Raw genomic sequence first — 21,638 nt, forward strand, 5'->3', positions numbered from 1 at the left:
CACCTTCTCCAATGTATTAAACTAGTGACATGAGGTGGGAGGTCTTGACACTAAGCCTTGGCTCATCCCAGTGCAGGTAATGACGGGGCCTTTTTAATTGGATGTTTCTTCTTTCAACTAAATTGATTTTTGACTTTGCAGCCAGTGGTTGAGCGAGAGTTCTCGCTCCAAACAGTTTTATTGAACTTCTGATAGGGCGGGTGCCTTCGATAATGCAGGATCTGACACGGATGATAAACTGTCGCACTAGAGATGACAAAAGTTTCAAAGCTCTGCCGTTACTATCCCACACGAGGGCGCAGGAATGAGTCAGCCCTTTAGGGACTTGGACAGGTGACCGGTAGACTGCAAAGTGCTTTGTGGCAGGAGAATGAACGTACTGGCCTTCCTTGCACCCTCCCTTACACCCTCCCTCGCAGACCTTTATCACTTACTGCTGATTGTGCCTTAATCTGCTTTCTTGTACTCCTCTTCAGACACGGAGGTGTTATACCACTGTTGAATTACTCTCCTTCTCCTTACCATTAGTCCCCTGAATGACTCTGGTGGACCCAGATACCTCTACAAATGTGTTTAGTCCATCTGGGCTACACCTGTCCTTGCTTGGGCAACTCACGAACGCTGTGGGATCTACCTTTCCTCCCTTTCCATTCACAATAAAACAACATTCTGGAGGGACCTTCTCACGATTGCCTGCCTCATGTTCCTTGTGCTTCTTCATGCTCTCTATAGGCCTGTTATATCTTCATATTTCTGACTCTGAACAGCTCACTGCTGCTCTTAGTCTCATGGAGTCGGGGTGGCGGATGGGAGGGACCCCCTATCCCCGTCTTAGAGCTCCTCATTTACTCCTGGATTTCTTTACCACACCCTAAAGCAGTTCACTTCTGCCCCAGCCAAGCATATGCTTGACATAGTCCAGAACGCAGATTACATACTTCCTTCTCCCTTAGCCCTACACCCATTCTCATGTTTACATGCTCTTCTCAACCCCTCTTAAGTGCCCGGAGTCTTACTGAAACTTGCATTGATACCCTTAGACCCACTTGGTTGGTGCAATGGTTGTGGTCGTCCACCCTTCCCCCACCAGGCTCCCTTGCAGCGTTCTCCAGACTCACATGGTTGGCACCGTGGATGACTGTACTTGGGCTGCTGCTGGCTGTTGTGCTGGAGCTGGGTTGGTTGTTATCCAAGGAGTTCTCGCTGTCTGGTGCTGCGTCGTCCAGATCGGCTGCATATTCCTGAAAGTCATCAAACTCGACCTCACTGGCATCCCCCAGGGCGGCATGAGTTAGAGGGTCGACATCTGAGCGAAACACAAGGCACACATTATACTGTATTAATACAAGCACACAACACTGAAATCTTACATCAACCCTTGTAACTGGTAACACTGGTCCGGAATATGATAAGTGGCACCAGAATTATGATGTCAAGAAAACAGTTCCAAAAGGCACCGCATGTAACAGGGAGATCCCTCAGGCTCTCCCGAGATATGCTGCTAACTAGGAAAGAAGTACATTACCAAAGGTGTCTGCAAACCTAAAGGGGCAGCGGTCCCGTTATGAAGGAGCTCTGCCCATAAATGAGACATTAGTCACTTATCAAAAACATCTGCACAAAACATGAAGTTAGTCAATTCCTGATGAGTTGTGCACATAAAAGTCAGTCATCAGCCATCATATCCCAAGGCTCAGAGTTCAGCCAATACACCACATGTATATAAGGGTTATCAGACATTATATCTAATAGATCAAAGAGTTCAGCCATCAAACCTCATTGATATAGGAGTCATCATATCCCAAGAATCAGAGTTCAGCCATCACACTCCATGGGTTTAGGGTTTTTATATCTATTAGATCAAGGAGTCAAACCATCGCACCCCACAGATAAAGGAGTTAAAAGTCATCACATCCCATGGGTCGGTGTGTTCTCCGCCATGACACTTCTAGGACATATACGTTCTGAGCTACCACAGCCCATGGATGAAATTAGTTACTTACCTGCTCGCCAGCGTTGGCGTCTTCATGTATTCCCCCGTTTGTAGCATTCCTCGTAGACAGACTGGGAATCCCTGGTAAGCAGTGTTAAAATAGGAGCACTTCTCAACAGCAGCTGTTTAGCAGCATGGGCATTTCAATGAAACAGCCATAACTTCAGCCAATGAGCACTTTCCTCCTCCCCCTAGAAGCCGCCATAGCTAGGACTTCATAGCACAAAAGTCAAGAACACACATACTAGCCTCTGACCAGTGACGAGACTGGGTCGCAGGCAGATATATGTAATATACCAACACTTGGAGATCTGCAGTTACAGGTAACTCATCTCTTCTCCAGCATTGGCTCTTCCATGTATGCCTGTGCTTGCATCAGAACTAAGAGAGGGAAGCAAGCTCAGGCGAGGAGAACCGCTTGTCCCAAAGCTGAACTGGATGCGGCATTCACATCCAGACAGAAATGCTTCCTCCTTCAAGTGGCTTCACAACCAAAGCCCTGTAAAGATTCTTCAGCATAAAGTGCACCTGTTGCTGCCAAGCTTCCGTTGGAGTGTGTCTTCTCTTCGCCTTGTTGTGACAGAAGGTGATGCAAGCAGACAGCCAATGTGCGAGGGCTTGTTTGGACAACTGGCACGTCTTATTGAATGGCCGAATAAGACAAGTGATCTGAAGTACATAAGCCCTTGGTTTTGGTCATGTAGAACCTGTTTCACCTGCCGACATCCTGCAAGTGCAAGAATATCTCTGCAAAAGTGGATGGGTTTGGAAAGAACGGTCGAAGGACGCAGGTTCATTGAAGTGAAAGTGAGTAAAGACTTTTTGCATTAACTTTAGGTTGGGCCATAAAATAACATTGCTTTTGGTGAAGCGAAGGAACTGCTCCTTGACAGAGCGAGCAGAAGAGTGGTTTTCCACAATAAAAGAACTTCAGGTGTGCTCCAGGGATGGGTCTGAAAGGCGAGAGCTTGAGTGAGTTTAACACAGTGCTTAGCTCAATGTTTAGCTCCCATGGAACTGGAGGACGCCTCTGGAAAGGCCTTGAAGAGCCCTTTAATTAATTGCTTCAAAATTATCTACATGCACATAAAGATAAGAAAGAACTTTCTGTCCATCAGAATCCAGAAATGTGGCCAAGTAAACCCTGATCAATGAATACTTGATGGCACTCTTGGCTAGCTCTAGCAAGTACTGCAGGGCTTGGGCAGGCTGCACGGAGGTTGGATTAAGGGTCTTATCTTTGTGCGACAAAAATAATCTTTTCCAGTTGGCACTGTCTGTGTTGTGGTTGGTGCTCGTTCTTGCACTAAGATGTCGCTGCTCTCTGGAGGAATACTCAGCTGGATGTACTCGACGTGATCAGTAACTGTGCAGTCAGGCTCCGCAGCTGGACTTCAAACAGATCATAATCTCCAAGCTGTGTCTAGTAACAAGCCTAGGATGATCCTGCAGCTGGATCAGCTGGAGAGCAGACTGCCTCTGTAGGTCGCTGTACCACAACTCATGAAGCAATGCCAACAGCAGCAATATACCTTCATCTTTCTCAGAATTCTGGGAATGAAGGGAAATGAGGAAACGCTGGAGCAAAGCTTTCGACCAGGTCATCAAAAGGGCATTACGGTCAGACATGAATGAATGGTATCTGTTGGCATATTACTGGAGTTTTCCCATTCCCAGAATGGTGAGCAGCTCTAGGATTGGCTGACACCACTTTTGAAAGGCGTATTGCACTTCACTACTTGTGATACTCTGACAAAGCGTAACTAAGTTCAATTGGCAGATCAGTTCCCGGATGTTCCTCTGCAATGTCCATCTCGAAGATGGTGCAGTACCACAGCATCTGTCTTTCAGTCGACAATGAGACCTCGTTCCTCCTTGCTTCTCAATGTAGAACATCTTTTTAAAAAATGTTTATCATTGTATCAACATCGAAGTCACATGGGCAGTGTAGATCAACATAGCTTTTCTGCTAACTTCAAAAGGAACAACAGGTGGCCTAGTCTGATGCCAATAACTCCAGTATGCTTATGGGGGACTCGTGTTGAGAGCTCTCACAGCATTCACCGCATCCTTCCTTTGTCTTGATTATCCTTGTTGAAGACAGAAACAGAAAGCCTGGGTTGAGTTTTGATAGGAACCTACATCACAGCAATGCTTGTTTAAGCCTTCTGGTTAGTTTCACTGTGTTGCTCAATGGCCTGTCGCCTGTTTCACTGGAGATCCAGTTCCAACTAACTAGGCCTCATCCAAAACATTCAGAAAGTAATCAGCCAATGAATGATAACACAAGACATAAGTGGAATGTGTATGTACGGCTGAGCAATGTTTGCCTTCAGCAAAATGCCTTTGCCACGCCCTGGAGTTTTCTACTCTTTCCCCCCCAAGGGGAAAGCCCAGCCCAGTTGAGTATCCAGAATTGCCCCAAGAATTTACAATTTAGTCAAAAAATAGATGGAAGATTTCTCTGTGCTAAAAGCCAATCCAGTTCTCAGAATAGGCCGATGAATGTGGCTCTGGAAGGAAAAGCCCCTTCTTTGATGGAGCAGTGACGAGCCACATGTCAGAGTAAGGTTATACTTGGTGACCTGGTCTTTGAACAAAGGCAGACACCTGCACTAGGCACTATGAGAAGATATTGGGGGCAGAAGTTAGTCCAAATCGAAGCACCCTGAATTGATAATGCTGCCCAGTCACAAACTTGCAGGTACTGCCTGTGATTTGATGTATCGGCGTATGAAACCAGGCATCCTGCAGATCCAGGATGGTGAGTTACTACCCTTCCTGAAACAGCAGGAGGACCTACTTGAGTATTACCATTCAGCACAATTGTTTTCAGGAATCTGATACATTTGAGCAGATCTAATATTGGTCTCCACTTGCCCAATATTGTTTGTTCGAGAAAAAGAATCTGGCATAGAATCCTTGATTCCTTTAGTTCTTCGGGACCTTTCTATGGCAGCCCTCTTTTACAAGGTGAATCACTTTTAGTAGCTCTCGCGTGCAAAGATGATGTTCCTCTGGGCAAAAGCGGGGCAGGTATTTGAATAAAGTGGAGCGGGCGATCAGGATGCACAGTTTGGAGCACCCAACACTCTGTAGTTATTGTTTCCCAAGCTGGAGTGAGGAGGAGAGATTCTTCCTTCAACTGGAAGCACTCACTAGGTTTTGGGCTTGTGGGGTTTGTGTTGGGCTGGGGGACGGATGAAAATCAGGCTCTAATATGGTTGTTCTAGGAGAGTGGATCGGACGTTCCACTCTTCCCAGGGTTCCCCCGTAGAGTTGGTGCTAAAATCTTCATGTGGAGTAGCCTGAGCTTAACTGACTGTCTTGAAGGATTGTAGAGTCTTTCTACGAATATGTTTTGGGGAAGCCCCCTCTGTAGGCCTGACATCTTTAGGAGCCCCAAAAAGGAATGGCAGTGGGGTGTTTGAGCTGCAAAGCTCCCAGGGAGCACGCTGTGTTGGTCTTCATGCTTGCTGCATGATGTCTGGCCATTAAAAGGCACCTCTAAAATCTTTACCTGGATTTCCGGATGGAAGGACATTGATCAAAGCCATCCTTCTCTGCGTAGGGTTGATGCGCTGCTATTTTACAGAAAAAGTCATAGGAAACAACAAGCGTGTCATTGATGGCGGCCGGAGCATCTGCACTCTACTCAATAAACGTCCTAGACTCTTCCAATCTGCCAACTATAAGGTTAATAAGAGGAAAAATGTCAACCCAGATTTGGCGTTCATATCTCCTCAGAATGGGCAAGGTAATAACATTTATATGGTTGTTGCTGCCACAGAGCAGACTCTGCACCATAAATTGTCTGAGTTTCAAACATCTATGTCTGAAGGTAAAGGTCAGAGGGTTTGGGTTTTTTGATCTACGCTGGGGTAACACTACAATAATGGAGTCATCTTTGGGTGTCCAGTCAAGCATGCTGGTTCAGATTCTGGTGGAATATAGTCCCTCATCATCATCATCATCATCATCATCATCATCATTCTGACCATCCCCAAGTATTTTCCCTTCTTCGGTATCTGACACATGCTCGGAGCCTGCCCCAGGCATCAGTGGGATAGGGCACGTACTGGGTCTATGAAGTAGGTGGGGATGGCAGCTTCTTGGTTTGTGGGAGGAGTGATGGCGGTGATGTTGGCATCCTGGGAGAAGGAGGTGACATTAATGCCAACGCTGGCTCCGGCTGCTTTGGAAGTAACCTCTGGAATGTGCCCATAGTCTGTTGCAGCAAGCCACAGGGGACTCGCATCACATGTGTGTCCCTGTATGGATGTCGTGAAGACGGCTGATCTTTACTGCTCAGGCGTACCACAAGGATCATCACTCAGCCCCACCCTCTTCAACATCTACAGGAGACCTCTTGCAGCCATCGCACGCCAGCACAACCTCAAAATCATCTCCTACGCCGACGACACCCACCTCACCAGAGACCCCGCCACCGCCAGAACGTGCCTACACGAAGGGATGAAAGACGTCGCCGAGTGGATGAAGAACAGCCGCCTGAAACTGAACTCAGACAAGACGGAAGTCCTCGTCCTGGGACCATCACCCTCCGCCTGGGACGACTCCTGGTGGCCCCCCGCCCTGGGCGCCACTCCCAAGCCAACAGACCACGCACGCAACCTGGGCTTCATCCTGGACTCCTCCTTCTCGATGACCAGACAAGTCAACGCCGTCTCCTCCTCATGTTTCAACACCCTACGCATGCTCCGCAAGATCTTCCGATGGATCCCGACCGAAACCAGGAAGACGGTCACCCAGGCACTCGTCACCAGCCGACTGGACTATGAAAACACCCTCTACGCCGGAACCAAAGCCAAGCTACAGAAAAGACTCCAACGCATCCAGAACGCCTCCGCCCGACTCATCCTGGACATCCCCCGACGCAGCCACATCTCCGGCCACCTGAAGGACCTGCACTGGCTCCCCGTCAGCAAGAGGATCTCGTTCCATGGGCTTTGCACACGTCGCTGCGTTCTCTTACTCGGGTCAAGGAGATGATCCATGGGCTTTGCATGGCCAGAGCAGCGCACGTCGCTGCGTTCTCTTACTCCGTGTCAAGGAGATGATCCATGGGCTTTGCATGGCCAGAGCAGCGCACATCACTGCGTTCTCTTACTCCGCGTCAAGGAGATGATCCATGGGCTTTGCATGGCCAGAGGAGCGCACGTCGCTGCGTTCTCTTACTCCGTGTCAAGGAGATGATCCATGGGCTTTGTATGGCCAGAGCAGCGCACATCACTGCGTTCTCTTACTCCGCGTCAAGGAGATGATCCATGGGCTTTGCATGGCCAGAGCAGCGCACGTCGCTGCGTGGTCTTACTCCGCGTCAAGGAGATGATCCATGGGCTTTGTATGGCCAGAGCAGCGCACATCACTGCGTTCTCTTACTCCGCCTCAAGGAGATGATCCATGGGCTTTGCATGGCCAGAGCAGCGCACATCGCTGCGTAGTCTTACTCCGCGTCAAGGAGATGATCCATGGGCTTTGCATGGCCAGAGCAACGCACATCACTGCGTTCTCTCACTCCGCGTCAAGGAGATGATCCATGGGATTTACATGGCCAGAGCAGCGCACATTACTGCGTTCTCTTACTCCGCGTCAAGGAGATGATCCATGGGCTTTGCATGGCCAGAGCAGCGCACGTCGCTGCGTGGTCTTACTCCGCGTCAAGGAGATGATCCATAGGCTTTGCATGGCCAGAGCAGCGCACATTACTGCGTTCTCTTACTCCGTGTCAAGGAGATGATCCATGGGCTTTGCATGGCCAGAGCAGCGCACATTACTGCGTTCTCTTACTCCGCGTCAAGGAGATGACCCATGGGCTTTGCATGGCCAGAGCAGCGCACGTCGCTCCGTTCTCTTACTCCGCGTCAAGGAGATGATCCATGGGCTTTGCATGGCCAGAGCAGCGCACATTACTGCGTTCTCTTACTCCGCGTCAAGGAGATGATCCATGGGCTTTGCATGGCCAGAGCAGCGCACATCACTGCGTTCTCTTACTCCGTGTCAAGGAGATGATCCATGGGCTTTGCATGGCCAGAGCAGCGCACGTCGCTCCGTTCTCTTACTCCGCGTCAAGGAGATGATCCATGGGCTTTGCATGGCCAGAGCAGCGCACATCACTGCGTTCTCTTACTCCGCGTCAAGGAGATGATCCATGGGCTTTGCATGGCCAGAGCAGCGCACGTCACTGCGTTCTCTTACTCTGCGTCAAGGAGATGAACCATGGGCTTTGCATGGGATTCCCACGCGACACCCATGGATTTTGATGCTGCCCCATATTTACAAAAACAACTCAACCTGGTTGGCTCAAAAAAAGGAGACGTAACGAGGAGAAATGCATTTCCATTTCTCCTTGTGCTTTCCTCTTTCCATGCGCTGCATTCTGCAGCTCACATCGAAAGAGGACAAAGCCTCTCTGGATTGTTTTTTTTTTTAAGGAAGGGGCCCCAGTGCCACTGTTTATTACTATTTCCCCACTGAAAAAAATTATTGGCTGTGGGAATTTGGGGCGTTTATGGTCGTCTATGGTTGTCGATGATGAGGAGTACCAGGTTCTAGAAATGGTGCTCCGGCTGGAGGGAGGACATGGGTCCAGCAGTTGGCCCTCATAAGAGTCCAGAGAACGGATGACACCAGGGTGGTGATGCAGGTGAAAGGCACCATGGCTCTGGCCCTCACTGGAGGGCAATCCAAGATCAGAGAAGATGCGACGAGAGGAAGATGTACCTGGAACAGCTCCTGCAGAGACAAACTGAAAATCCTACATACAGTTTAAGTCTTTCTTACAGGGATCACCTTCACTTTAAGCTGCAATATGTACTCAAAAACACAAAGGGGAGCGGGTGGAATGGCATCAACCATAAACATGTGGTTACAATTACTAAGAGGGGCATGGATTGTGATTCTAGCCTCCTGAAAGAGCTGTTTTCTGGAATGCCGGATACGACTTGCCGGGCTGCCCTCCCACAGTTGTGGTAGAAAATTGTAACAGTGCCGAGTCTGGTTGGCTTTCCTGCCCCTCGGATTATCCTCTGGGGGACGAGGGATGGGGAGATGAGGGAACACCTTCAGTGAATATGGCTGACTGAATCAAGGATGTCACATGGAATGTCCGGGGACCCCGATATTAGGCCTAGCGCTGCAGAGTCCATTCCTTCCTCAGACGCTACAAGATACAGATTGCTAGTCTACAAGAGACGTACTTTGTGACTGCCGAGACACAAACATTTCTGGAAAAAAAAACAAAAGTGGAGGGGCAGGTGTTCGCTACTTCTTACTCCTCTTATGCTAGGGGTGGCTATTTGGGTGGACCTGGGGATCCCCTTTCGTCTCACCTACTGCGAGGGAGACAACCCCACCAGCTGCAGCTGTAGAACTCTGATGGGGACTGGAAGGGTTACGATATTTAGGGATCTGTGTTACCCACACGGATGCCCAACACCAGCGTCAGAAAGCAGACGGGGTGTTGACTGGCCTGGAGATCTCTATTAGCTTCTGGAACCGGCCTTCCCTCTCTGTTATGGACAGGGCAGCGATAGCAAAAATGGTCTTCCTCCCGAGATGTCTGCATCTCGTACAGAATTCTAGGATTCCACTGCTGGATCTCTATTTCTATCGGCTGGAAGGATTTCACTGCTGGATCTCTTTTTCCATTGGCTGGAAGGATTCCACTGCTGGATCTCTTTTTCCATTGGCTGGAAGGATTCCACTGCTGGATCTCTTTTCCCATCGGCTGGATAGGTTGATGGTAACACTCCTGTGGGCGGGTAAGCACAGTAGGGTGGCACTTGCAACGTTGAAACGGGACATGGAGGACGTTTATCTGGTGGTTGGGGACGTACAATTTTACCATGCTGCCCATGTACAGCATGCGGCCAGTGGCTTGCAGAGCTAGACAACTGGGAGAAGCGGCTCCTGGGAACGGAGTTTGAGGGGACACCCTGCCTCAGCTGCTGATGCTGGGGGAGATTAGAGTTCCCAATGATAAATGTAAATGTAAATGTGTAAATGTGTAGGCATTTATATAGCGCACTGCTACCCGTAGGCGTCCTGGCGCTTCGACCGCCGCGAAACCCTTCCTGGCTTCCCTGAGAGATGGTCCCTTAATGGGTATCTCCAGGGTGAGACCAGGCATCCCCGGCGGTCTGGGGGGCCGTTAGTGAAGATGAGGCAAGCTAATGCCCAGAGTTGCCGAGTGTGATCGCTGATCAGAGTGGGCACCGAGGCGAGAGAATTATCGAGTCCGCTGACCCTGGTCCAGAAACCTGCCGCGCCAGGAATCGAACCCTGGTCCCGGGCCGTCCTCTGCTCTCGGGTCTGCCGCCTCTAACCAGTGAGCCACACTACTTCTGAGTACCCACCCACTGCGTGGATATGGGAAAAGTTGGTCTAGAGCGTAATGTGTGAGGCTACCTTCCGTAGGGGAACTGTAGCTATGGGATATAGCGCCATTCAGACACATCGACTCCATCATGTATATGTAGCTGGGGCGGGTGTCTGGAAACGGGTGACCTTTACCTGCGGGCACATTTATATCATTCCAGGACGCACAGGACTGATTTGGGGTGGGACCAGCTCATTTTCTTCATTACGCCATGTTGAAGAGCGTGGCTAAAGACCTCTGGGTGGACTTTCTAGCGGCCATCAGGGGTCCTTAAAGGCCTAATTGGTTGGGGAGGGACAACATATCATCACTCAGGAGCAGTACCCTGCGCGAAAGGCCCGGGAAAGAGACCTAGAAGCACCCATCTCCGATACAGACTGGGAGATGGTATTAAACCTGGTTTACACGGATTCCTGTAACAATCGATTTTAACTCTTACATTTCCATTCCGTACACAGCACACATGTAACTCCATACACCATTAATAAAATAGACCCTGCAAGGAATGCGGCCTGAGCACGATGTGGGGTGGTTGGAGCCACCTTCCTACACTTAGCCTGGGAGTGTGCTCCGGATCAGTCTTACTGGGCGCTTGTAGTCCCTCGCATAGAAGTGGACACGAGGATTGGTGTCCCACTGACTCTGCTTGCCGGTCTCTTGGGAGAAGTGGTGTGTCCTAGGGGGTTGCAAGATGCCCTATCGACTTGCACAGCTGTCCCTGCTCTTGGTAGGCGGGTGTCCATTGGGTGGATGGGGCAAAGGCCCCGTTGCTGGCTCATTGACTGAGAAACTTGATGGAGTAGGTGGCTGCGGAAGAACAACACAAGCACCTATCATGCACTGATGAGGATGCGTCTGAGGCTATAATGCAATGGGGATAACATTAGGGTATTTTCCAAGAAGATGAAGACCAGCCCGTGGAAGATGAGTCAGAAGAGGGAAACTGAAGGGTGAAATGAGTATTTTTCCTTGTTGTTGCGTGACGACTAATATGTTCCTATTTGATGTGGGGCTCGATGTCTTGGTTTTACTTCATGATTTTAGGAATATCGCTCTGTATATAGTATACCAAGGTACAGTGTGCACAGAGTCCAGGGAGTCCCCAGAGGTATAGCAGAGGATAAAGTAGACAAGTACTAACAGCTCTCTTTGTGGTAGTGTGGGTGAGCAGTTATGCTTATTCAGAGGGTGTGTTAACCTCATCGCTGCTTGAGAGTTTCCTCTGCTGTGCTGGACAGCAATGAAAACGGGTGTAGCTCGTCATGAGCATGGAAGGGGTTAAGCATTTACTGTATTCACTCAATCAAGACTGATGGCACATACTCCGGGACAGAATCCAGACCGATTAGGTAACTATAAAAAAAAAGTACAATTATGCTGTATTTCTAGAATGAATAAGTACTTGGCACAGGTAAATGAAATACTGTCAAATGCAAGACATTACATGGAAATGCAGTTGTGATTGAATTTGCAATCGTTACAGGTTTGTATTGGGTTTAAAAACTGTTTATCAACTACTTTTACATGACTTTTGTACTACACCGACTACTCTGGGTGGGAAGCCTAAATACCACACCGTGGATCCTACAATACAAAACAAGTAAGACTTTTTCAAGTTTGCCATATAGTTACTTTTCCTTTCATACAAAGGGTCAACTCAACATTTTTAGTAACAAATTTGTAACATGGGTTCCTACGCTAGAGAAAGGATTAGCATTTTCTCAGGTAAGTGAACGACGCACGAGGGGGAGTCTTGGGGATTCAGAGCAAGGTTCCCGAAGGTCAAGTTGGGCACTCCAGTTGCACCACCAGCGGCACTGGGGCAGCCGGGTTCAGAGTGCGGGGCCCAAGTTTATGCCTTTGGTCAGGGGCTGCTTACGAGCAAAGCTCCAGGGGTTGGGATCAGCACTGCAGGGCCCAACAATCAGCCCAGGAGCTGCACCAGTGGCACAGGAGCAGCCGGGTACAGAGTGCCAAGGCGAGGACGGTGACTCTGTGGATTCTAATGGAGATCTCCAGTTCGACAAAGATGCTGTGGGCTCGGACAGTGAGGCTTCCTGAAGGCGACCACCAGCTGGAGAGGTAAGTTGGGATCTTGGAGGGATGCCTGTACACCGTTGGTTGGGCCACACAAGGCCGCGAGGCGTCAGGGTGCAGGGGTGTCTTTTGGCATTGGGTTCTTACCAGCTCCGGTCGCGGTCGGGAGGACCCTTCAGGTTGAGGCTGCTGGTGTCGGCTTGAAGCTTTGGGGAGGTCAGGGATCACCAAATACCAGGTCAAGATCGCTGGGGAGACCTCCTCATGGTGGGTGTTGGGCCACTCAAACTCTGGCCATGGGCATCGATGCAGACTGGTAAAAAAAAGACGGCAGAGCCAACTGGATTTGGATTCCACGGGTGAGTCTTTGTTGAGCAAATCCAGTGCTCATGGGAGACAGAGTCTGTAAGATGGGTGCAGGGCAGGTCCTCCGGGTTCTGGGGGTTACTGGATGCGCCAGGGTTTTGCTGTAGTCAGGTCAAGTCTAGACCGCCCGGTAGGGGTGGGGCCAAAGCAGTTGGTGTCCTCTTCTTCCTGGGTCAGCACGACTCTTCAGCTCTTTGGTCCTTCTTCTTTCTCCCTCGAATCTGTGGAGGCAATGTTCAGGGTCGCCCCTAAATACTACATTTAGGGGCGTTAAAGGGTGTGCAGGTTGGGACCAACGGGTCCCGTCCATGAGGTGGGTACACCCCCTATTATGCCACCCTCCAACGAGAGGGGGCCATGAGCCTCTTCCTAACTGATTGGGTCACCTAGTCTTCAAGATAGAGAGTACTGAGATGTGTGCATCTCGTCGCCTCCCCCACCTGAGAGGGGTGGGGTTAACAAAGGTGGGCACACCTCTCCTCCTAGCTCAGTTTTCCGCTGATTCTCCCACCCTTAGTCGGGGCAGAACTGGTGGGAGCAAGTTGCTCAGGGCAGAAAAAGACAGGGTCAGCTAACAAAGGCAGCAGGCCTTTGAAGCTTCACCTTCGTGGATCCAACCCATCCTGGTGGGGGAGGCAAGAGTGGGGATGCCCTCTACCCAGGGGTACAGAAACCTGTCTGGAGGTGGCAAATGGCAGGAAGCTGTTCAGGAACCACACCAGGGCTGGTCGTCTTTCAGGGGGCACCTCTGTGTACATTGTACATTAAATCCCACACTGGCATCAGTGTAGGTTTAACGTGCTGAGCAGTTTGCTACCAAACTTCCCAGTTTTTAGCAAAGCAGTTATGGAGCTGTGGAGTTTGTTATGGCCAACTCCCAAACCATATACTCTTAACAACATTAAATCTCACTGGCAACTCTAAGGGAAGGAAAAATAAGTCGAAAAGAATGAGAAGGTTCCGAGTGACTTCTAAAGGACAGCAGGGCCCCGATGTGCTCAGGTAGCATGGTGCATTGTCACTTTGCTGCACCGACCACTTCCAGAACGGTAAAGAATTACCAGCAGCCGCTGAAGGGGCTTGGATCACATCAGGATGGATATGGTTGCAGTGAATTAATGTATTGTAGGTATAAATTAAACCAATTCTAATTCATCACAACAGCTGTACAAATTTCGAACCGCAAAATCAATCAGTACACAGATCAACATTAAAATATTGCAAAACAAGCAAGGCTGTCTGTGCCTCTCCCTAAAAATCCCCACACATTAGACAACTAACGCAGAAAATAGGATACAAGCAAACGGGCAGAAATAAAGAGATTTCAGTGGCGGAGAAAATAAAAGATGTGAGAACGACAGGCTCATTTTAAAATCCTACCTAACAAAATAAATAACCAAAACATATTTTTAATGAAAACTCACAGTTCGCCTTAAAGAGCTTATCAGTTCCACATACATGTTTGTCACTGCCTTCTGATACTATGGCATCCCTATGTAATCAAGTGAACTTACAGCTACAAGGTCATACGAGGAATGCATTTCTGCCAGCCAGACCCCGGTATGCATTTGTGATGCGGAACCAGCAGACTTCATGGACTGCCCCATGACTACGCATTTCGCGACTGTGACTATCACACACATTTGGCTCTCTTAGAGAATTGGTGGTTTTTTTTCCAGTCCCGAACCGTAACCTCCATGGATATCCACCCTTCTGACCTTTTGCCGGGTCTGGTGGCTCAGTGGACTAATGCGTCTACTGCAGGGGCCTGGGTTCGACCTCGTGGTCACAGGTTCAAATCCCGGTGGGTCCACTCAGCCTTTCATCCATCTGAGGTCGATAAAATGAGTACAATTGAGTTGGGTAACAACAAACATCTGTTATTCAGCGTCAAGATACCCGTAGTGGTGAACGTGCGCTTTACAAATACACGTTAAGTTATGTTGTGATCATCACTGATCTGTGAGCCCCAGACATCTTCACACTGGCCCTTACGCACGAGTCTCGTATGGTCTTCACCGTTTACACACACTGGGTCTCATTGGTTATAGTGTTCCAACTCCCGTTGATGTCTGGTAATTCATTTACATGTTCAGTGGCCTAGGAGTTCTAGTCGTGACACCTCTGTACAGCACAGTGAGCTCACACGCGCATCGACAAGACTCCAGGGCAGTCACCTACACAATCCTAAACGTTCTTGCATGCTGCATCCTCAAACATCAAAAGTAAAATCTAGTCACAGTCACAGAAATAGAGCAGTTTACTCACTGGGCGTGTCTCCATTGATGTCACATTTCATCATTTCGCTGACAAAGTCCCCAAGCGAGGAGTAGGAGGAGCTGGAGTCATCATAATCCACGCTGTCGCTGCCGCTGTAGGGATCAAAAAGGGAGAGGAGCTGAGCTGCCAATCAGGATCACCGTCAATGCTGATAGCAAAGAGGAGGAGAAGCAGAGCGAGTAAACACGAGCAATCTCACAATTTAATTTTTATTTTATTCATTTGTAGAGCGCATGGTTACACCACCGGTGTGTCCCCGCGCTAATAGACATACTCTGAGAGAAGATAACTGTCATCCACCTATGATGCTGTGCTATGTAGAGCTCACCTGTAGGTCTATCCGGTTTGCCTGAACAGCCATCTCTTTAGCGGTCTACGAAAACTGCATTCGCATGGTTCTGTTCTTCGATTTAGTGGTAGGGCATTCCACATTATGGCCGGTTCGGTACCTGAACGAGGAAGCTCCCATTCTAGCTCTGAATATTCTCCGTACAGTGACCTGTGCCATCCCCATAGACCTTCGGTTCCGTCCTGGGTTGTAGTGGGTTATTAGCGGTTGCAAATATCTAGGGCTCTTCTTTGCTAAAGTACGATGGCAATGGCACATTGCCTTAAAAGCGATTCTCCTTTCTACCGGGAGCCGGTGTAAAGCTTTCACCGCTTTCCTCTTATTCGCTCTTCTTGGCAGGCCCAGTACCATCCGCGCCGCCGCATTCTGAACTCTTTGTAGTTTGGCAAGGCCAGTTTTAGTAGCACCCAGGTAAAGTACACTCTAATATCTAATTGGGAGGTTCTTACTGCATGCACTATAGTTTTCTGGGATTTCGGAGGTAGGAGGTCGAGGTCCTTCCTCAGAATTTTCATATTCCCGTAGCTTTTACCTGCTACCTTCCGAATCTGAGTTTCAAAGGTCAACTCGGGATTAAGCCATATACCTAGGTTTTTGACCTCTGATTTGGGGGAGACAGTTGGCCTAGAGTTTCAGGCCACCATGCGTGAGACCTTATGGACGGTGCTCTGCCTACTACCATGACTTCTGTTTTACTCCCGTTTAACTTGAGGCAGTGGTTAGACATCCAGTCTGCCACCTCTTCTAAACATTTGGAGAACCGGGAAGCTGCTTGGCCCTTGTCTTGTGGTAGCATCACAATTAGTTGTGTGTCGTCAGCGTAAGAAACAATCGACACCCCATACTTCTCCACACGCTCCGCCAATGGCCCTACATAAATGTTAAACAAGGTGGGGCTCAAGATTGAGCCTTGTGGACCCCTTGAGCCAAGGGAATCTTCTTAGATAGATGAGTTTGTTGAGCAACTTGGAAGCTTTGTGTGGAGAGAAAGGATGCCAACCAACTAAATGTCCTACGCCTTATGCCACACTCGTCTAAACTGTGAATGAGAAGCTTATGGGAGATAGTGTCAAACGCCGCACTGAGGTCTAGTAAAATCAGTGCGTCTGTTTGACCCTCGTCTGCATATTTACTCAATGTTTCTCTGGCTATGAGAAGAGGAGACTTAGTCGAGTGGGCCACTCTAAAACCTGATTGGGAAGGATGCAGTAGGTCGTTTTTATTTATGTGGTCTAGGAGTTGTTTATTAGTTGCTTTTTCTGCAATTTTCGCCACAAATTTCAGCAGCGAAATAGGCCGTATATTTCCAGCAATGTAGATTAGAAAGCCGGCACGGTAGATTAGAAAGCCGGCTAAAGTATTATCTGCTGTAGCCGATAAAGTGAAGCGGAACGCCTCGCATTTGTCAAGGTCGGCCTATTTAATTTCACACTTCACTGAGGATTTAAAAATAATGGCTATGACCCCTCCTGTTTGTCTTTCCCGATCTTGCCTTACTAACATGCAATCACTAGGGATTGCGTCCAGAAGGTCAGGGGTGGAGCTCTCATTCATCCAGGTCTCGGTCAGGAATAGAGCGTCCAATGAGAAGGTCCTGTATCTCATATTTGTGTTTCGCTATTGATCTACAGTTTAGCAGTGCTAGCTGCAGTCTATCTTTATTGTTTTGTCATTATTAGCCCTTAGTCTCTTATTGCAGTGCTCACATTTCCAACAACAGCGAGCAAGGATGATTTGAGCAACCAATCAGGAGCTCAGCCGCCGCTGAACATAAAGAGGAGGTTAGGTGCAAAGGCAGGATGAGATGAGCTATCAACCAAGGATTGAACTAATGTCCTACGAGAGGGACGGAGGCTAAAAGCTGCTTTAGCATTCTACATGATCTGGACTCTGTCAAAATACAGGCAGGCAGTCCTAAGTAGAGCGTATTAGAATAGTCAAGGCAAGAGGGGAAAAGAGCCTGGACCATGGTCTTCTGTGCCGGCACAGGCAGATAGGGGAATTTCACAGATGGTTCGAAGTAGCACAAAACATGTAGAAGCTACAGATGTAATGTGTGCTAAGAAAGACCAACCAACACACCGAGATTTTGTGCACAATCTGTTGCAGAGGGAAGAGCCACAATGTCTTTAGGCCACCACTTTGAGCACCAGATGGAAGAAACAGCATAATATTGGTTTTGTCAGAGTTAAACTTCAAGAAGCCGAGTGTTCACAAGCAGAGAAGCGAGACTGTACTATAGTCAGGTAGTCCGAGATGAAAAAGACTATCTGAATGGCATTAAGAACTGAATGATCTTATTGGAGCTGCTAATGGAGTCTAGGGCTCAAGGGCGGCCTCTGTGGAACACTCCAAGGGAAGGGGAAACTCTCAGATTGAAAACAAACAAGTGAAACAAAGTTTGATGTATTGGAAAGGAAAGACTTAATCAAGCGCAGGACCTAAAATGCTATTTGAACCAGTCTATTCTTAATTCAGATCTACAAAAGTGGTCCTAAAAACAACCCCAAGTGTTATTGCCCAATTTCCTTCCTGTACTCCTCTGCCAAGATATTGGGTAGGGTGGGCTAGGAAAGCCTAGAATATTGGGCAGAGGCCAGCAGCATGCCCACATAGTCACAATATGGGTTCAGGAGGGACCTGGGGATGGTAGAACAGTGTTAAATTTGGATATTCCTATATCGAAAAACACACGCGCTAAGACTGGTCATCTTCGTTTACGTTGTGATCATCTGTCCAGCACTTTTGATTTGGTAACTCATTCAGTTCTGCAGCTAACTATGTTTCCTATGGGTGCAACGCCAGAAATATTGTTCTTACTTTCTCTGTTATATAGGAAGTTCAGTCAGGGTGCGCTCTGGGCCTAATGGGAGTGTGCACCACGGTTTAGCATTCGGAGAGGAGTCAGGTAGGGGTCAATGTTGGTGCCCTTTCTGTTTCCTCTGTTCATAAACAGTGTAAACATATTGCTCCAGGCTGTGTCCTCACACTCCCCAAAGGTGGACAGACGGTCAGTTCCTCTCCTCTTCTATGCCGTCGACTCGGTGCTATTGTCGAGGAGCCCTAAAGGCCTGCAACAACCAACTGATCGCTTCACGGCATTCATGGAGGGCGGGGAACTTAAAATGAATCTAAAGAAAATCCACACGATGATTTGCGGAGAGGGAGCATGTAATCATAAACCGAACATATTAACGGCACACCTATTGAAAAGGTCACATCATTCTCTTTTCTTGGTATTCGCTTCACCTCCAGTGGATCCTGGAGTCAGCATATTGAAAATAACAAGCTCAAGATGATGATACGAGCCAGCCAGGATTCTGTAGGTTGTAAACCCATTTGGGAGGACGGTCATAATCTATAGAACCAAGAGTGTATCTGAGGCTTCCTATGGAGGCGGGCTACGGGGCCATGCAAAATCTGCTATTTTAGAAACACCAGAATATTTTTCTTCCACACCATGATCTATATCAGTTTATATTGCACATAAGGAACTGGGGATGCAACATTCGGAAGATTTACGAGCTGCAAAACCTGTCCAAAAATGTCACTTCATATGGAGCAAGGAGGAGACCAAGTTTACAGAAGCAATTATAAGACACTGTTTAAGATTCGATAATCAGCTGAGAGTCTGTGTCTCTCATACTTTATAAAAGAGATGGCCCTGTTCAACGATCCCTTACTGTTAGAGGAACTGGATAGCATGACACGTCTGAGCAAGAGGGAACTAAAGCTTTTACTTCTTAAAACTAAGGTTGACGCTAGACGTGCCAACAAAACTTTTAGGCCTTCAGTTAGAAGATGGCTTTTGGTAGCAGGGAATAGAATCTAAAACAATTTTTATCAAAACACATTGGGAACTACAATGAAGAGTGTACTTTTATTTATGCTCCCTGGAGGACCCAAATATGTGTTTTAAAGCTGCCACTAACCTGAAAAGCCATTCACATTAGGGAACATTTCAATAATATGCATTAAACCCCATAACCGGCATCTGACCAGATTACTCAATGGCCATAACGTCGCATTAACAAAGGTTCCAGAACAGCGAAAAAAGACGTGGGAATAGTTGCAACGTCTGTACTGATTCTTTCCATTAGGTATGTAATAAAACGGTCTATCGTTATTTTATATTAACATAGCGTACCATAGCTAGAGGGTTCTGTTATACAGAATTTAGAGGTAAACCTGCACGTTTGGTATCTTCCTTGTTAAATAAAGTTTATCTATAACATAATAGTTCTTTCTTTTCTAATTAACTAGACTATCCCAGTAGGATAAGTGCACTTTGACATTTAGTTCCAATTAGACTCATTTAAATGTGTAAAACTGCCACAGCACATTACTAATCCGGAAGAACTTTATGGTTCAAGTTTCCACCAGTCTACTGACAGCACAAGACATTAAAAATTTTTAAAAGATCACTCATTTTTGTTTGGATATTTCATGTTCTCTTCTTAACTTCTAAGGATATGAGGTGCTCCAAAAGAATACACACTGATTGCAGTACGACAAATGCAGGATTAACAGCCCACGGCCGCACAAACACACAGCGAACAAGCGTACCTGACCACTGCTTTTCATCAGATCATAATCTTCCTTCTCTTGTGTCCCAGGAGTGACTGAGCTGAAAGCAGTGTCCCTGGCAGGACATTACGGCCACCAAACATACTCATTCCACACCTTAGATGAACGCCTAGCTGCAGCTCCCCCACAAACCTGTCATCCGTAGGGTCAGAGTCATTCTCCTTTTCACTTGGGATGCTCAGGGCCTCTGCCAGCTGGGAGTTTCCATCGTAAACCCGGTAGTAGATGGGCTGCAGCTGGTGTGCATACCACTTGCATTTGTCTCCAATCAGAGATGGATCAAACATGTCTCCAGGGAAAAAAAATAGGATGAAGTCATTGTGCAGCACAATACAGCAAATGCAAGACAAGTAACCCACTAGAGACAAACTGAGGTGGGACATGGGAAGAAAGCCTGCGAGCTCAAGGATGTAAAGAAAGGAGGGCATAGCTCCACTTACTGTTGTGAATCCTCTGAAAGGCAAAGTTGGTGGGATTAAGCGACCACTCTCCGAAGTACTCCACAGCCTGCGTTTTGGAAAGCTTCTCTGCAAATGCAGTTTGTTTGGGTCGGGAGGCGAGAAAGGAGCTTCCTTGGAAAGCCACCACGGGCCTGGGGAAGAGCCGTAGAGTTCGTGTGTGCATCTGGAAACCTTGCAGCACATTTGGAGAATTGAAGAAGCGCACCATAGCCACTCTAGCAGGAAAAAAAGTGCATTTATTAGAAGCCAGCAAACAGGACACTGTTTTAGAGAAACTATGTACACACGACAAGCATCAAGTGCAAGGGGAAGAGGAGAAGCCGACAATGTATAGCACAAATGACTCCGAACACTACAAGAAGTGTACTTAGCATAGAACAGCTCTCCTATAAGCCAAGGCTACAGCAGAGACCACTACTAAAGCAGACATGGAGAAACTATATGCCAGAGATTAAACCATCATTGGAACTTTCAAACAAATGGAAACACAGGAATCAAGCATGCATCCTCTGCTGGCTCATCAGAAACTGCCCTTCTCCCCCTAAAATGTCCACCACAACTCTACTCCTTGTGCTAGAGTGAGCCACGTAGAAACCCAGGGTTACATCAGAGATGGCGCTTTGTGTTTGTAGTCACAGCACTAGAAACATTGGTTGAGTAATTATTTCTTACTTCACAAACCTACTTCGTGTTTCCAAACACAGGAAATGAAGCACAGAGCCTGCCTCAGGGCCCGTCCACAGGAGTGTGCCTGTGGCAAGGCACACAGGCTCTCTCAAAGCTCCAAGGTACATTTTGGGAGAAGTAGGTCCTTGCTTTTGTACAGTGAGAGAAACAAGAAGGAATCCAACAGTTGATAAAAAGGCTGTGTGGCTGGATCACACTCCGTGTAGACAATATGATGACAGAGCACCAAAACTTCACTGTGACACCAATGTAAATTCTCAGAGTCAGATCGCAAAGAGTTACCAAGGAGGGAGTGGTGCAAGGCCCTTGAAAGTGGCAGAGAGCAACCCTAAATCAAATTTACATCAAAACGGAGTTGAAAGAGCCACTACATCTCTCAGCCTGAAAACAGATTTGTAATTCCACCAGAAACTAAGTCAAGCAACAGGAAGCCTTGGATCTCAAAGTACTGTTCACAAGCATTTCGATCTTGCTGTGCAT

At 47.9% G+C, this 21,638-nt stretch overlaps 1 protein-coding gene across 2 annotated transcripts in view; it reads right to left on the reverse strand.

Annotated features, from left to right (window-relative positions):
* The window catches only part of MADD (MAP kinase activating death domain), a 956,601-nt gene that overhangs the window by 578,915 nt on the left and 356,048 nt on the right, over nucleotides 1–21,638 (reverse strand). For both annotated transcript variants that reach the window (XM_086959712.1, XM_086959713.1), the window contains exons 10-13: nucleotides 20,451–20,686; nucleotides 20,143–20,299; nucleotides 15,063–15,166; nucleotides 1,119–1,306 (exon numbers count right to left, since the gene is read on the reverse strand). In XM_086959712.1, coding sequence (XP_086815838.1) covers nucleotides 1,119–1,306; nucleotides 15,063–15,166; nucleotides 20,143–20,299; nucleotides 20,451–20,686 — 685 coding nt within the window. The remainder of the gene's footprint in view (nucleotides 1–1,118; nucleotides 1,307–15,062; nucleotides 15,167–20,142; nucleotides 20,300–20,450; nucleotides 20,687–21,638) is intronic.

The sequence above is a fragment of the Lissotriton vulgaris genome, chromosome 2_2, assembly GCF_964263255.1.
Source record: "Lissotriton vulgaris chromosome 2_2, aLisVul1.2, whole genome shotgun sequence".
NCBI classification, from domain to species: Eukaryota; Metazoa; Chordata; class Amphibia; order Caudata; family Salamandridae; genus Lissotriton; species Lissotriton vulgaris.